At 37.1% G+C, this 17,387-nt stretch overlaps 1 protein-coding gene across 4 annotated transcripts in view; it reads left to right on the top strand.

Moving 5' to 3' along the window:
- LOC150081042 (phosphatase and actin regulator 2-like) overlaps positions 1-17,387 on the top strand; it is a 286,501-nt gene that overhangs the window by 195,471 nt on the left and 73,643 nt on the right. For all 4 annotated transcript variants that reach the window (XM_090381992.1, XM_090381995.1, XM_090381994.1 and 1 more), the window contains exon 6: positions 10,444-10,705. In XM_090381992.1, coding sequence (XP_090238118.1) covers positions 10,444-10,705 — 262 coding nt within the window. The remainder of the gene's footprint in view (positions 1-10,443; positions 10,706-17,387) is intronic.

The raw sequence follows: 17,387 nt of genomic DNA, 5'->3' as shown, positions 1-17,387 counted from the left end.
CTAATTTTTTGCTGCACCATTTTGAATTTCGTTTCTTTGCTGCCAGATCTCTCACTCTTTTTAGCAAGAGTAGTTGAGTTTTGAAAAACCTGAGTTTCCAGGAGAAAACAGAAAATCGACCAGAGAACACACAGAATTTATAGACAATATACACAGAGTAATATGATCTTAATTGCTGATGCCCCCAACTGCAACAACAAACAGCATCTTCAAGGGATTTTCATTAGCTGTTCTCATAGTGGGTTTTTTTTTTTTTTTTTTGCGCACCATCATCTGAATCAAATTTAAAAATTTTTCTCTTGTTTATAATTTCTGTTATGGTTGACTTTCCAACTCACTTAAAATTTTGCTAATGAAGACCCGCTTTTGTTCTTTGAAAGTCTATTTAAAATCCTAATCTTCGATTTAATTGTTAAAAATTTCTGTTTCCTTTTAAAAGATGAAGAACACCACCATAACTACAGTACAGTAAAATAAAACTCTGTAAATGTTCAGAATCTTTTCATTCCTGTATCTTAAACTTCATGAACTTTTTTAACTCTGTATCTCACTTGCGGCGAGTATCATGTTGCAATATCTGCTTGCCTTATTCTTTGTGATTGATTGATGCTTATCTGTTTTTACTCTTTTAGATTTTCCACCCTCCCAAAATGTTTAGTTAGTACTGTATATATATTAATTAAGTACAGGCAGTTCTCGATTTATGAGTTCCCGCGTTTACGAGTTTTTTTCTCCAAGTATTAACAAAATTGAAAATATGAACATTAATTGCAAAAAAATGAATGATAAACATTTATAGATACAGTATTCCAAACCACGTGCGTAGCCAGAGACACCATCATATCGTTAAAATATCGTAATGTGAAACCCACTAACACATTGTTTTTTGGTAATTTGTTTCAAGATCTCGGTAGTTGAAATTTTCGCTGTATAGCTAAGCTATTTATCTCTCTAAAATGTCATTTTTAAGGTCAAGCGTGACCTTAAGGCCATATAAAAGGTCGTGAACATGGTTTGTAAATTGTATTAGTTACCAATTCAAATCATTAAATGCACTACACTTTCATCGTTATCATATGTTCTGTTGTAAGAACCAATTTTGAATGTCTTTGTGATATTTTTCAAAAATACATTTCTGGAGATCACTACCAAAAGACAATAAAAACAATTTGCACTTTCCGGTTTATTGGGCTTTTCTGTTACCGCAATCAACAATAAACAGGCAGTAAACTCGATCTTCTTCCATTTGCGAAAATACCGATAGCTGGAATTGTGCGGTTTTTTACGTTATTATGGCGAAATGTGTTTCCCCTTTACTGAAATCTTCAATCATATAAAAAAACAAATAAATTTTCAGAATCTTCTCTTCATTACTCTTTTTTTTTAAGCTTCGTACATTTGTTACTCCATGCAAATTGTGTTAGTTGCAATTTGTGTGCCGTTAAAAAATGCTTATACATGCAATCGTGAACTTTATAATTAAAATAGAAGATTATCTTGGAAACAAACGCCTCTTGAAACATTTCTGAAGAAGACTCCTTGTGCAACAAACTAATGAGTGCTGAGCCAATAATGAGGGATCAACGAGTGTGCATTTAGTTGATGATGAAGAAGAATAAACATTCTTTAACATTTGTAAGTCATAAATAATTTCTCTATTATTATAATTTGCTTGAAATTACAGGGTACGTTTTCATTTCTTTCGATAAATCAATCATTGTTTAAACATAAACTAATTAGCTAACTAATTTCATTGTTGAGAACGTAACCCCTATTTTTAACCTTATGTCTATGGGAAATAAATTCCCGCTTTACAAGCACACGCTAGGAATGAATTAACTCGTAAAGTTGAGAACTACCTGTATATCATTTAATTTTATTAATTGGTAAGGTAAAATAAAAGTATACATTTTGTGCTTTATATCATCATTTTTATATCATGTGGGTTATATTCCTCTGATTTTCGCTTGTTGCAGTTGCCGTTTAATATAAACAAAATTCAATTCGCAAATGTAATCAAAATAACCAGTGCTTACTGTAATTATTTGATGGCACCAGCATAAAAAATATATATATATATATACATGCTGATTTGTTTGGATTTTCAATGCTCTGCCGTGTTAGAATTGTTTCAAACAAAGTACAGGGGATCCCCGGTATCAAAATATTCATTATCCGAGTCCCTGCAGTTATGAGGTTACGATATTAAGAATGCAATGAAAACAACGTGGATGATTTTTGGAAGTTTCAATATTGTGCCAGTATAAAAATGATTGGAGAAGCTTAGAAAGAAATTTCATGTAGATCAATGAATAGCTCGTGTAAAAAGAATGCAATGTGACAGTTACAAAATGAAATTGTAAGCCTTGCAAAACCACTTACAAATAAGGAGTTAGAAGAATTAGAATAACTACCCACAGAAAAAGAGGAAGCCGAAAATGATGATGCGATGAAATCACCAAAGGATAAAGATTTTAAAATTAAAGAATTAAAGGAAGCGCTTGAGAAAACTGACCAAGCACTTGAATATTTTTTTGAGAACAACTCTCTTCATGATCGTGCAGCAAAAGTTAAGCATGAACTGAAAAAATACAGCAAAAAAACAAGCAATTCTAGATTCATTCTTTATTTGTAAAAACTGAAAAATAGTGTAAGGTTAAGTTAATAAACTTTACTTACCTTTACATTGTTCAACATATTATAATAAAAAATGTCTAATAAAATAATTATCTCATGTTTCAGTTCCTTCAATCCGTTTTTTACTATGTACAAGTACAGGAACTCTCCGACTTACATAATAGTGTGCTTCACGTAAGTTTTTGCCAGCTGGTGCAAACTGGAAAAAAAAAAGAAAAAAGAAAAGAAACGTATTTTGCATCTGTAGGGATAAATGGGGGTGTTGTGAAAATATAATGTGAACCCAATAACACATCTCTTTTTTTTTTTCTTTTTTTTTTTTTTTTTTTTTTTTTCAACTTCGAAGTTCAAAAATTTTACTATATTAATAAGCTATTTATCTCTCTAAAAGGTCATATTTATAATGGAATTTGCACTACCCTTTCATCATTATTGTATGTTCCATTTTAAGAATCAATTTTGAACGCCTTTGTGATATTTTTCTAAAGCACGTTTCTGGAGGTCACGACCAAAAAGCAATAAAAACAATTTGCACTTTCCGGTTTATTGGGCTATACTGTTAGTGCAATCTCTGGTAGTAAATTCTCTCTTATTGCATTTGTGATAATCCCGATAACTGGAATTCTGTGGATTTTTACTTTATGGTATTATGGCGAAATGTGTTCCCCTTCACTGAAATCTTCAATCATATAAAAACAAATTTTCAGAAACTTCTCTTCATTACTATTTACGTATTTCAATGATGAAGAGAAAGGGACCAACGGAAAGTGCAAGTGCTGGCAGTGCCAGGAAACGAAACAAAATTGATTTAGAAATGAAGATGAAAATGATTAAGAAGTACCAAGCAGGACAAAGTTTGTCATCTATTGCAAGGGAATTAGGTCTCGCTGCTTCAACAGTGAATACTATTTTAAAGGACATTGTGTGTATAAAAGAACATGTCAAAGTATCAACGCACTTAAGATCAACAGTGATCACAAGACTGCGTTCACGTGCTACATCGAAGATGGAACATCTACTGATAATATGGATGGAAAATCAGATTCAGAAGTGAGTGCCCCTGAGTCTCATGACCATTCGGGCAAAAGCAACAAGTATTTATAAAGATATTAAGGATAAGTACAGTGAACCCTAAGCCAAGTTTGTGGCAAGCAACGGGTGGATTAATAGGTTCAAGCATCATTCTGGTTTCGAAAACATTAAAGTATGTGTTGAAGTGGCCAGTGCCGATTCTGCAGCTGCAGAGAAATTGTGATGCGTTTGAAAAAATTATTGATGAAGGCGGCTATTCAACAGCAAATTTTTAACGTTGACGAGACTGCTCTGTATTAAAAAAAAACTGCCGGGTCAAACATACATTGCCAAAGTGGAAAAGACAATGTCAGGTGTCAAGCCTCAAAAGATAGGGCCATGCTCTTGCTTGGGGCTAATGCAGTGGGAGATTACAGATTAATATCACTGCTTGCATATCATTCTGGAGATCCTCTTGCATTTAAGAGCATCAATAATGCCACCCTACTTGTGCATTTCTGATCGAACCAGAGAGCATGGATAACAATATTTCTCTTTGAGAATTGGTTTAAATGCTGCTTCATTCCGGAGGTTGAAAAATATTGTAAAGACAACAACAACATTCCATTCAAGATTTTGCTTCTATTAGATAATTCTCCTGGACAACCTATGCATCTAGATTAGCATTAGCATTACATTAGTAGAGGCATATGATGCAAGAAAGCAAGCTTATTCAGCATCAGCCAAAAAAAAAAAAAAAAAAACACACCACTCCCATTTCACGCCTCCGTTCGTTCGAAATACCTGTCCAGTTGAGCCTTAAATTTGTTTAGGCTATCAACTTCAACAACAAGTGATGGAAGTCGGTTCCACCAACCAACCACCCGCTGGCCAAAGGCAAATTTCCGCACATCTGACATCCGTCCTTCCTCAAATTGGAATTTATGCCCTCTGAGGTGATTATTCTGAGCAAGATGAAGAATCCCATTGGCATTGAGCAAGCTCAAACCATTCAAAGCCTTATACACCTCTATCAGATCACCTCACCGGTGCCTAGTCTCCAGACTCTGTAATTTGCAAAACTTAAGCCTTTCTTCGTAAGAGCAACCCTTTGTTCCATTCACTAATCTTGTTGCCCTTCTCTGTACCCGTTCCAGCAGCTCTACATCCTTCTTGAAATGAGGCCTCCAGACCTGTATACAGTACTCAAGATGTGGCCTAACCATTGCCTTATACAAGGGAATAATCACCTCCTTATCCCTGCTAGAAAAATTCCTGTATATCATTGACAAGACACCATGAGCTACTCTTGCAGCTCATGGTGTCTTGTCAATGATATACACCATGACACCATGAGCTACTCTTGCAGCTCGTCTGCACTGCTCAGAGAACTTCATATCTGCCTGCACAATTACCCCCAGGTCCTTTTCATTCTCCACCACTGTCAGTGTAGTACCGCAGAGTTGATACGTTGCTCTGTGTTTACTGTTTCCCATATGTAGTACTTTACATTTGTCAATGTTAAACTTCATTTGCCACCTCTCAGCCCATCTGTTCAACCTTTCCAGATCCTGTTGCAGCAGCATAGTGTCAGTAGTGTCCTTAACAACCCTGCCAACCTTTGTATCATCTGCAAACTTTGACATTAAACTTGATATACCATCATCAATATCATTCATAAACACCGAAAACAACAACAGACTCAACACTGAACCCTGAGGAACTCCACTAATAACATTAGTCCACGTTGAGCAGTGTCCATTGATTACCACTCTCTGTCTTCTGCCACTCAACCATCCCCTTATCCATAGCAGCAATTTGCCTCCAATACCACACTGCTCCAATTTGTGCAGCAGTCTTCCATGTGCAACAGTATCAAAAGCCTTTCTAAGATCCAAATATATAATATCAAAGTTATTCCCTGCATCCAGTTCTTTTGTGACTACATCATAGTATCCAATCAAATTGGTCAATCAAGACCTGCCCTTAACAAAACCATGCTGCGTCTGAGCTATAACTGAATTCTTGTCTAGATGATCCTGCAGTGCTTCTTTAACCAGTGCCTCCATTAATTTATCTGGAACAGAAGTTAAACTAACAGGTCTATAATTACTTGTGTCAGCCTTTGATCCTCCTTTGTGAATTGGGGTTACATTTGCACATCTCCAGTCTATGGGTACCTCCCCTGAGTCCAAAGAAGCTCTCATAATTATGGCTAGGGGTTTGCTTACTTCCTTTGCTGCCTCCTTTAATATAACTGGATAGATCCCATCCACCCCAGGTGCCTTTTTTATGTTTATCCTCAACAATCTCTCCTCCACTTTCCTCTCAGTTATTACAAAATCATCTAGCTCACTGCCAATATTTACTTTACCTACGTCATTCTCCTTCCTGAATAACTCCTCATGCGTGAATGTAGATGCAAAATACTCGTTTAGATTGTTAGCCACCTGAGCAGGATCCTCAACTGTTGAACCATCAATATCCAGTGGACCAATCTGATTCATCCCTTTCCTTCTTGAGTTTAAATAGGTAAAGAACTCTTTTCTGTTTTTCTTTGCATCCTTTGCCAAGGATTTTTCGTAGTCTGCCTTTGCCTGCCTAATCTCCTTTGTGACTTGGTTACAGACCAACTTATATCTATCATAGGCTTCCATGTCACCCATTAATTTGTATGTATTCCATGCATTTTTCTTCTCTGCCACATGTCTCATTAGTTCATCTGACAACCATTTAGGCCTAAACCTTGAACAATATTTCTTAGTTGGTATGTAAAGCCTGGTAGCTTCCAAGATTAGTTCCTTGAATGCTTCCCATTTTGAGTTTGCTGTTGGTAACATCATCAGTTGGTCCCACTGTATAGAATTTAAATACTGTCTCAGACCATCATAGTCACCTTTACGAAAACAAAAACCCTTCCCTTTACCTCTGATGGTAGTTACCTCCTTGAGTAAATCCCACTTCAACACACTGTGATCACTGCCACCTAGTTGTTCATTTATCTGCAGATTCTTAATGCATGAAGAATTGATCTGATTATCAGTAGTGAGGCTCCCTCTTGTTGCCGCATGAACATGCTGATGTAGAAAACAATCATCCAATAAATCCACAAAGGCCTTGCTAGTGTGTGAGTGACCAACCCACAAATTCCAGTCAATATCTGGGAAATTAAAATCCCCCATTATAAGACTCTCTGATTTACTGGCCCACTCTATTTCCCTGTACAATATCTTATTATACTCATCAGAGTCATTAGGCCTATAGCACACTCCTACTCTCAATTTTGATTTCCCTATGCTTATGTCACACCAAACTGACTCGACACTGCCCTGTCCATCGATGTCGACTGGCTTCACTTCCTTGGATTTTATGTGTTTCTTAACTAATAGCATAACCCCTTCTCCCCTCCTGTCCTGTCTATCCTTTCTATACACATTGTATTCCCCAAATTCCAGTTCCTCATTCCTTATATCTGTGTGACACCACGTCTCTGATATCCCAACAATATCTGCCTTTGATGTTTTGAGCAATACCTCAAATTCATCAAATTTATTTACCAAACTCTTAGCATTGGTGTACACGCAGGTATACATGCACCTGTTTCTATTCCTAGCTTCCCTAACACAACCCATGTGTTTACTTGTACCGCAATGACTCCCAGCAGTCTCTGAAATATCCTGCATCTTGTTTTTCAGGCTTCTGCTCATTTCAATAGAAGCAGTGCAAGAATCACTTTCCGACCCTCCTAACATTGCCTCGACAGCATCAGCAAAAATTCTTGCACCCTTTCTATTTAAGTGTATCCCATCCCTGTAGAAGCAATCTCTCCTGTTAACAAGTACAGTCCAGGCTGAAAAAAATTCTACGCCTTGAGCCTTGCACAATCCCTCCAGGGCCGAATTGATCGACAAGGCTCTCATCATATACTCCCTCCTATCGTGTCTGGGCAGAATTGCAGACACTTTCAAATTCAACCCTAATTCACATCTTTTTTTCAACAGTGACCTGTACTTGCTAAGTAATTCCGCCGGTCTCCTACCTTAATATCATTAGTGCCAACGTGTACAACTATATCACCTTTTGTGCCCTTAAAAGATGATATCCGCTCTACAACGTCATCAACCTTTGCCCCTGGCAGACATACCCTGGTCCTATTCCACCTATCCTTTTTACAAAGCATGTTCCCCGTTTCCCTGACAATAGAGTCACCAACAACTACTAGTTCCGGTGGGACCAGCGCATTCTGCCTAGAGGGCTGCCTCTGTGTTGCCTGATGACCAAGTGCAAGCTCTGGCGTTGATGTGGGCAGCTGAGAGCTTGATGGGCCCCTCAATTTATTTCCTTCGAGGGCATCCACCCTGTCCTTCAAGCTCTCATAAAGGCCCATAACAACGCTGAGTTGTCGCCTGATTTCCTTGCACTCCTTACATCGTGCACACACAAAGACATCCCACTTGGCAGTATCATGTCCCGTACCCGACTGCTCCGCAAACATCAAGCAAACAGTGCATTTTAAAAGACTGTGATTCAGAGGGCAACTGCCCCCCTCAGTTCTCCCCTGAGCCACAGCACTCCCATTAGCTTGAGCCTTTTGCTTTGCTGCTCTGGTCTGAGTCATGATTCCGATTTAATTCAATAAAATTTCAATTTCAGAACAAAATTAAATCCTTAAGTTATATCCCAAAACAGTTATAACGCTATATTTATTTTTTCGGTATCGAGTGTTTTCTACGAGTTCCCTTTATACAACTTCCGTATCACGTGTACCACTATAGTTATGTATTAATTATTTGTTACGGTTAAGTCATTATATATATATATATATATAGAGTTAAAAGTACAATTTAATTGACAATAAAGTTTATCAAGATTAATAGATTTACTGATTAATTGACAATATTATATTATGCACTATACTACACTAAGCTTATGCTATCGTGTAAAAATGGCGGGAATTCACGAATGGTACTTCTACGGACTCGTAAGTATTGATTAGCTTCCAAATCTCGCTATCTCAATTTAGAATAAACTAAGGATCCTGACTAGGTCTATAATCTACTTATAGAAGATAATTTGATATAACAATTGGATAATAAATCGAATAAATTTGGTTTAAAAAAAAAACCTCTCGTTCAATTTGTAACACGTGGATTTGATACCGTTACCGATACTAAGTAATACCTACAAAATCTCTGTCTAAGTTAAACTTTAAACTAAGTATCGTAACTAGGAATATAAAGCTACTTTAGAAAATAAGTTAATATGCCAATTTAAGCTAATAAATCAGAAAATAAATCAGGAAAAACTTCTCTGTTCCAAGAGCTTCAAAGAGCTTCGTCCGCACAGGCTACACTCGTTCCCAAACATATTCAGATACAAGAGGTTATAGATAAGATTGTAAAGGTTGCAGAGCTACTTTAGTTGGAGGTAGTTGCCAAGGGCATGGAGGAGTTAATATAGGAAGAAGAGAAGAAATCTAATGAAGATGATTTCAATAACGTGAGAGTCACATTTCTACCGCCAAACATGACTTCACTCATCCAACCTATGGATCAGGGTGTCATTTCGAATTTAAGGGCAAACTATTTACGCACATTTGCTCAGGCATTGTCTGCAGTAGACAGTGAGAAAAATTTTACATTAAAAGACTTTTGGAAATCTTACAATAATTACCACGTCGTCTTAAACATTAATAAGGCCTGGGCAAAAATTACTAAAAGTTGTTTAAATGACACATGGAAGAAAATATGCCCAGGCACATAAAAGGTTTTGAAAGAGACGAATCATATGAAGAGGTTATAGATAAGATTGTAAAGGTTGCAGAGCTACTTCAGTTGGAGGTAGTTGCCAAGGGCATGGAGGAGTTAATATAGGAAGAAGAGAAGGAATTATCTAATGAAGAACTTATTGACTTGCAGGCAGCGATAGTGTGTAAGAAGAAAATGCTGACAAAGCTCAAGATGAACCAAATGAGGAACCAAGGCGCTTCATCACCCGATAGATGTCAATGGCATTTCGTGAAATGCCAATGGCGAGGTTTGAGAAGATGGATCCAGACAGTGAACGATTTTTAAAAGTTAACAGAGGGGCGAATGATATGCATGCTTGCTACAAAGAAATCTATGATGAAGAAAAAAAAGCCCCCGTCCAGTCATCCATTAATATGTTCTTTTGTAAGGTTGAGTGACCGACCCATTCTAAATCTCCGCAGCAACGTACTTATCAGCTGAAGATGTCAATTCTGGCAATGATGCTCGTGAGGTAAAACTTACAGACATTATTATGCCTGTCTCCTTTGTTTTTTTTTATAATTTTTAAATTTTTTAAATTGCATGCTTTTGTAATTTTTTCTGCACGAGATAAAATATTGAATAAATACAATAAATAATTGTATTCACATGTTTGTCGAACATTTCTTTTTTGATTCAATAAATTCAGCGAACACATTTACAATTGCTGCACAAGCATTGGAAAATTCCGACTTACGTAGAGTTCCGCAGAACGCAACCCTTACGTTAATCGGGGAGTGGCTGTACATAATACACATTAAGGAAATTTGTTCCCTGTTTTAAGTGGAATTTTCTGGAAGCAATTATCCTCAGATAATGAGGATTGCCTGTATAATATGGTAATTACCAAATCTAAAGATTTTAAAATAAAATATGTATTTTTTTTTTTTTTTTTTTTTTTTTTTTTTTACAGCCATAACAGTTATTGTATAACAATGAAAATAATTTTATTGTTTGAATGAGTAAGTGAGAGAGACACTGAAAAGCATTGCATTAATTTGGATAGGTTATTGTGAAAGTAGGCAAGAAGAGGATAAAGGTTCCCTCCACATATTAAGTCCTTATGCATTATGTGTACCACAACCAGATCCTGCTATTGATACCTCTATCATTGAGGAAATACCAGCCAAAGAACCTCAGTGGACAGCAGTACCTAAGAAAAGTGCCCTCAAAAAGAAAGGTGGATCCCTTTCACCCACATCATCTGTACCTCCTACCTCAATGAGCATAGCTGCATTTTGTAATAATCAGAACAGGATGCATGTTTCGTAAGTAAATCACTTTTCTTTTTTTTTTTTTTTTTTTTTTTCTGTAAGTAAAATGCAGTGATATAATTTCTGCAATAAGCACCTCATAAATTGTATCAATTTGTATAAACTTTTTGTATTATTTCCAATGAAGAATAATTGGGGGAGTTAGCAATTATGCATATTCCCCTCTCCCACCAATCAGTGAAAGACATTCTCAATACACCTATTTACCTAACTTAACAGTATTTATTATTTTACATCTTCAATTAGTTCTAAGTAAACATTTAGTATTTAAAACAGTTTTGAGCAATTTTTTTACATGTAAATTTAATATTTTATTCCTACTTTTAACTTAAATATTTACAAGTTAGTTTTGGCAAGGTGCTGCAAGGAAGTAAAGCTTATGATTTATCCTTGCTACTTTAAGCAGCTTTCAACATAAGTCTTCTAAACATAGTTCTGGAAGCCAATGCAGTTTAAAGATATTTTATTAGCCTCCAACTCAGTGTTCTGATGGGTGTTTATGAGAGTTTGAAGAGTAAGGTAGAGATGCCCTCAAAGGAATTAAAATGGGGGTCCATCAAACTTGTTAACAGGAGAGACTGTTTTTACAGGAATGAGATACACTTAAATAGAAGGGGGCACAAGAATATTTGCCGAAGCTATCGAGGCAGTGATAGGTGGGTCAGAAAACTGTAAGCTTTAGGGGAGATATGCAGACTAATAGATTAACCAGAGCCACAGGCAGAGGTGAAAGTGATTCTTGCACTACTTCTATTGGAATATCCAGCAGCCTGGAAAGCAAGGTGTCAGGGATTTCAGGCCATGCTTTGGGTTGTCATGGAAAACTTGAATACACAGATTGTGTAAGAGTAACTAAGAGTAAGAACATGTGCATGTTTACTAATGCCAGGAGCATTGTAAATAAACTTGATGAATTTGAACTACTGATTAAGTAGTCATATGAAGATATTGTAGGGATAGCAGAGACATGGTGTCACTCAGGTATAAGTGATGCTGAATTTGAATATGGAGAGTTCAATGTATATAGAAGGACAGACAGGACAGCAGGGGGTGGAGGGGCTATGCTGTTAGTTAAGAAGCATATTGAATCTAAGGCAGTGCATCCAGTCGATATGGGTGACCATTGCAGTATTGAGTGTCCGTTTGGTGTGATGCAAGCACTGGGAAAACAAAATTAAGAGTAGGAGTGTTATAATAGGCTTAATGATTGTGATGAGTATACCACACAGCTGTATAGAGAAATAGTGGGTGAGTTAATCAGAATGTGTTATAAAGGGGTAATTTTAACTTTCCAGATATAGACTGCAATTTGTGGGTTGATTTCTTGGATGACATGTTTTGCACAGCAGCAGCAGCATGTTAGAGAGGTAACAAGAGGAAGCAATACTCTTGATCTGGTTATCAGCAGTGATTCTACATGCATTAAGCATCTGCAGGTAAAAGATCCACTGGGTGGCATCGATCACAATATGCTAATGTGGAATTTAATTAAAGACATAACTACTGTCAAGGGTAAAGGGAAAAGCTTTTGCTTTTGTAAGGATGGTTACAGTGGTGTCAGACAGTTTTTAAATTCTGTGTAGTGGGACCAACTGATGATGTTACCAACAGCAAATTCTAAACGGGAAGCATTCAGAGAAGTAATCATAGAAGCTATTAGGCTTTTCCTACCAATGAAGAAATACTGTTCAAGGCTTAGACCTAAACGGATGTCAGATGAACTATTGAGACAGGTGCAGAGAAGAAAAGTGCATGGGATGCATAAAAATTATCAGGTGATTCAGAAGCCTATAGTAGATATAAATTAGTCTGTAATCAAGTCACAAAGGAGGTTAGGTAAGCTGAGGCAGATTGTGAGAATATCTGGCAAAGAAAAGGAACAGACTGTTGTGCTTATATTAACAGTAGAAAGATGGATTGAACCATATTGGGCCACTTGATATCAGTGGATTGATGACCCTGCTCTTGCTGACAAATTGAATAGGTATTTTGCATCTACATTCACGCATGAGGAATCCTTTAGGAAAGGGGATGCCAGAAGCTTATCAACTCCAATGAGGAGCTAAAAGACTTTGATAATTGAGAGGAAAGTGGAAGAGCAATTGTTGAAGCTGAACAAAAAAAAATTCACCTGGGGTGGATTGGACCTATCCAGTCATTAAGAGAGGCAGCAAAGGAGGGAAGCAAGCCTTTAGCCATAACAAGTGATTTAGTCATAACATTTTACAATTAGGTGGTTCTAGTTAGTAATAGCTGCATTTTTTGTGCTCTGTCTCAACGTGTTAATTTTTTCAGTTTTTATATATCTGTGCAATTTACGTTAAAATTCTAATATATCAAGGTGTGCAACCCAGATGGTTCATCTATCCCTGTGAGTTGCCGTCAAAGTAAGTACTGATTTGGAATTTAAAGGAATGCTCATCCTCAAACATCTAAGCCTAAGCACCTCATGGCACACAGCAGTGTTAAGCTTAACGTATATGCTGACAAACCTTACTTGGTCATACTCTGCTGGCTCGCAAACTGACAACTGCCCTTCGGAATCCCTCCTCTGGTCAACTTACAAAATGTTCTGCCCTATGGAAATTTTGTACACAAAATCTACCCTCTTAGAACTGAAAAAGAACTACTGGCTCCACCCTACTATATTTAATAAGCTCACTCTGTTCAGAATCATTAAACATCCCAGAGGCAAAAAAGCCGGAAAAGGAAGGAACCTTAGCTACAGCAATAAATCAAGCACTAAGTCAAAAGGCAATAATGCCCCAGCATTGAACATAAAGTCCGCATTGCTTGACTCAACACAAATGCTGTGGTGGTGTATAACAAAATACCTGGAATTATTAAAACCCGGAATTCATATGGAAATCCGACCAATTTCGTTCAGACTTATAACAGGCCAGTCGTCCAAAGAAAGCAGAGGGAAATTACACAAAAATCCAGGAAAAAATATCTAAGAGAAATCCAATTAAATAAACTGCCACTGCTGGTTAATACTCTCCTGCAAAACATCAGAAATATTCGGAATAAAATCACCACTCTGGAAACCATAACCTTGTTTAAATTCTATAATTTCATCCTAATCACTGAAACCTGGACATCGCCTGAACAAGAGGATTTTATTATCCCCTCCATTGCCAGCTACAATACTGCAGTGGCATCTAGAGCTACAGAAAAAAGTGGGGGAGCAGCCATCTTCTTGAAGAACTTGTTTGTGATAGTGTCAGAATCCAAATGCCCATTGTTTAACTTCAAGGCAATCCACATCAGAACTAGACTGAGAATTTTCTGGAAATAATTTATCTATATCCCACTGAAGTCCTCCATGGAAATATATTCTGAATTCTTAAAACTGGGCTATCACCAAAATTTCTAAAACAACTCCATTATTATTGGGGGAGACTTTAATTTACTGGCATCAACTAGTGGTGCCTCCGTAGCCAGGTGGACAGGAGCAGCAGTGCATAGCACACGCTTCTTGATTTGACTGGGGTTTGAGCCCATGACCACCAAATACAGAGGATGCGGAAAGGTCAGGGAATGACCACCGCATATCCCCGGAGCAGTATGGCCTTAGTTGCTAATGCTCCTAAAAACCAAATAACAAACAAACAACAAACAGCATCAACTAGTGATCTTTCCAAATTTGTAACAGCTCAGTTTGAAATCTTAGGTTTAAAGCTTTTAATCTCATTCCCTACCAGAGGAAACAACACACTTGACCAAATATTCTCTAATGCTGCCATGTCCTCTGAACTCCACTCTCAATTTCATTTGTATCTGACCATGACTCAATTTCTAAACAACTGACTTTAACTTACCATCCCAGTCTGATAAGAAGACTGTCTATAAAAACAGGACATTGTATCTCCTAAACCTGTACCCATGGAACAGTTTGGTCAACTGTCCTACAGTTTGGCATACACTCTTCTTGACCTGGTTGGTCGCAATTTTTGATATTGATTAGATTGCGCAAAATTACCACAACTAATGTTTGATGGACACCATAACTCTACTCCCTTTTCAAACTAAAGCAAAAGGCTTTAAGTAACTTTAAAAAATCAAACTCTGAAAACAACCATCTAAATTCCTCATCGCACCAAAATCGATTTAACAAAAAAAAACTAAAAAGGAAAGAAATGCAACAATTCACATCTGCCAGGATTAAGGAAAATGCCACAATATACCCCAAAACAGCTCACTCGCTACCATTAGATTTTAATTTCAACTCTTGGTTGAAACACAACTTGCTTCTTAGCCGACCGGGCTAGCGGGTGGGTAAAGTGCCTGTCTGGCAACCCAAAGGTTGCGGGTTCAAATCCCGCCTCGGGCTTGGATCAGAGTAGAAAATGCAAAAATCTTGGGAGGTGCAATATGGCCACAGAAGCCAATGCGCCAACAATTAACAAAAAAAAAAAACCCAACTTGCTTCAACTATGGAAAAATCCTAGCCCAGAATTTAAAGATGTTATGCCATCTGTCAACAGTCTAAGCAATATTTCTATCTCGAAAAATGTAATTAAAGATTCAATTAAAAATCTTCCTTCTAAAGGCACCGCTGGCCATGATAATATACCGATCTTCATGATAAAAATTGCAGGTGTCTACATCTTAGACCTTGTCTTATTCTTCAATCAGGCCATTAATAACAACTTTTTACCCTCCGTATGGGCTCATTACAAAGTCTTCCCACTACTGAAATGCAAAAACATTAAAAGCAACAAGGACACTAGGCCAATATCAATTTCATCCTCTGTCCTAAAACTTCTAGAAAGCTATGCTACCAAAAATCAGGAAACAATTCTTCCCAACATAATAATCAGGTTCACTTCGGAATTATTGGCAGATCCACTTTGACCAACCTTCTCGCAACAAACCAAATAATTCTAAAGTTCCTTGACTAAAAATCTACACATATATCAGCTCTGTGTTTCATGATATCTCAACAAACTCGCTTCTGATTCTCCTCGAACAGTGGTGCCTCATCAGAAATCTATTAAACTTCTTTGCCAACCTTCTCAGAGCAGGGGTCCAGTCCTTGTAGCAAACTTCTAAAACAAATCTTATCGTTCCATATGTTCTTGAATCCCCCAGGGCAGGACACTGTCGGCAGTAATGTTCTCTGCAATCCTCCACCCGTTCCTATTAACGCATAAGCATGTAATTTTTTTATGCCGATGATGTTAAAATCATTGCCACTTCAAATTCAAGTCAATCAACTATCTGCACTCAGGTGCATATCTGTAACACCCTCCATGACTTCTCCTTGTACCTCAAATCTTTTAATCTCTCTCTCTCTCTCTCAACCCTTAGTCATCTGCAAATTTTGCTTAGAAAGAACATCTTTCTGAAATCTGCCTCACTTAATTCACAGAAAATTCCTATTTTATCAGACCATAAGGATCTGGGAATTTTTTATGACTCCAAATTCAGTTTCTCCACTCATTTAAATTACCAGTCGAAACAACTCACAAGAGCCATTCAGCTGGCAAAACAAAATCTTCAACAAATCCACTCTGCCCATACAATCCAATTCTCCAAAATGATAAAGCCAAAGTCCAGCTACGAACCTGTTTCTTCTTGGTCCTTTATGGCTGACTGTCTGAACTACTCTGATTTTTCACTTTCAATATGGCATAACAATCTATCAGTCTCTGCAAAATTGTATAACTCTGCCATGGACTGCCCAGAAATTTGGGAAGTCATAGCTTGGAGAATTCCTAGAAAAGCTGCAAGATCCAACACCACACCGGCTCCTCTACTAACCCAACTCCGTTTGATTGAAAAGCACTTTCCCTTCAATGCTTTTCTTTATTAACACACTGAATTTAGACCCTGTCTTAATAGCCACAAAGAAATCTCTTCTGTTGCAAGTGGCTGAACTTATTCTAAGCAACTTCAACCAAACAAAAAATAACCATCATGTTGCATCTTTCCTCTCATTACATCTGGACTTTACAGTTTAGAAGTCTGTGCAACAACAAATCTTCCATTTTATGTATTCATGAATCACGTTCTGTACATGCAATGGGAACATCGGGAGAATTTTCATGATTATGTAACTTTCACGTGTTAGAATTTGTGTTTGCCATTGAATGTCATTGTATGTACTTGACTCTTATTGTGTATGCAATTAATGTACTTATTTTAATTTTTGTTGTAATATATACTTACTTATGTTCTCTTTACTGTAAGCCCCTATAGCTGTTTCATTGGCTGTCCCAGGGCAAGCTTGTCAGTGTAATTCTGATAAGCTAATAAACGGAATTTATTATTATAATTACAAGAGCATCCTTGGATTCAGGGTGATCCCTATGGACTAGAGATGTGCAAATATATCCCCAATTCATAAAGGGAGTTCAAAAGGTGACATGAGTAATTACACACCTGTGAGCATAACATCTGTTCTAGGGGAAAATGATGATGTCACTTGTTAAAGGAGTAATGCAAGACCATCTAGACAAGAATGCAATTATATTGCATTGGATTTTTTAGATACCGTTTTTTTTTTTTTTTTTAAGGTGTGGTCTTGTCTAACCAATCTGATTAGGTTTCTATGATGCCAGTGATCAAGGAACTGGATGCAAAAAATAATTTTGATCATATACTTGGATTTCAGGAAGGTTTTTGATACTGTTGCATATAAAAGACTGCTGTATAAATTGGAGCAATGTGC

Source organism: Mastigoproctus giganteus, chromosome 9 (assembly GCF_048544385.1).
Source record: "Mastigoproctus giganteus isolate SK-2022 chromosome 9, ASM4854438v1, whole genome shotgun sequence".
Lineage (NCBI taxonomy): Eukaryota > Metazoa > Arthropoda > Arachnida > Uropygi > Thelyphonidae > Mastigoproctus > Mastigoproctus giganteus.
Note: the sequence above shows the minus strand (reverse complement) of the source record. Positions and strands in the feature narration are given on the sequence as shown.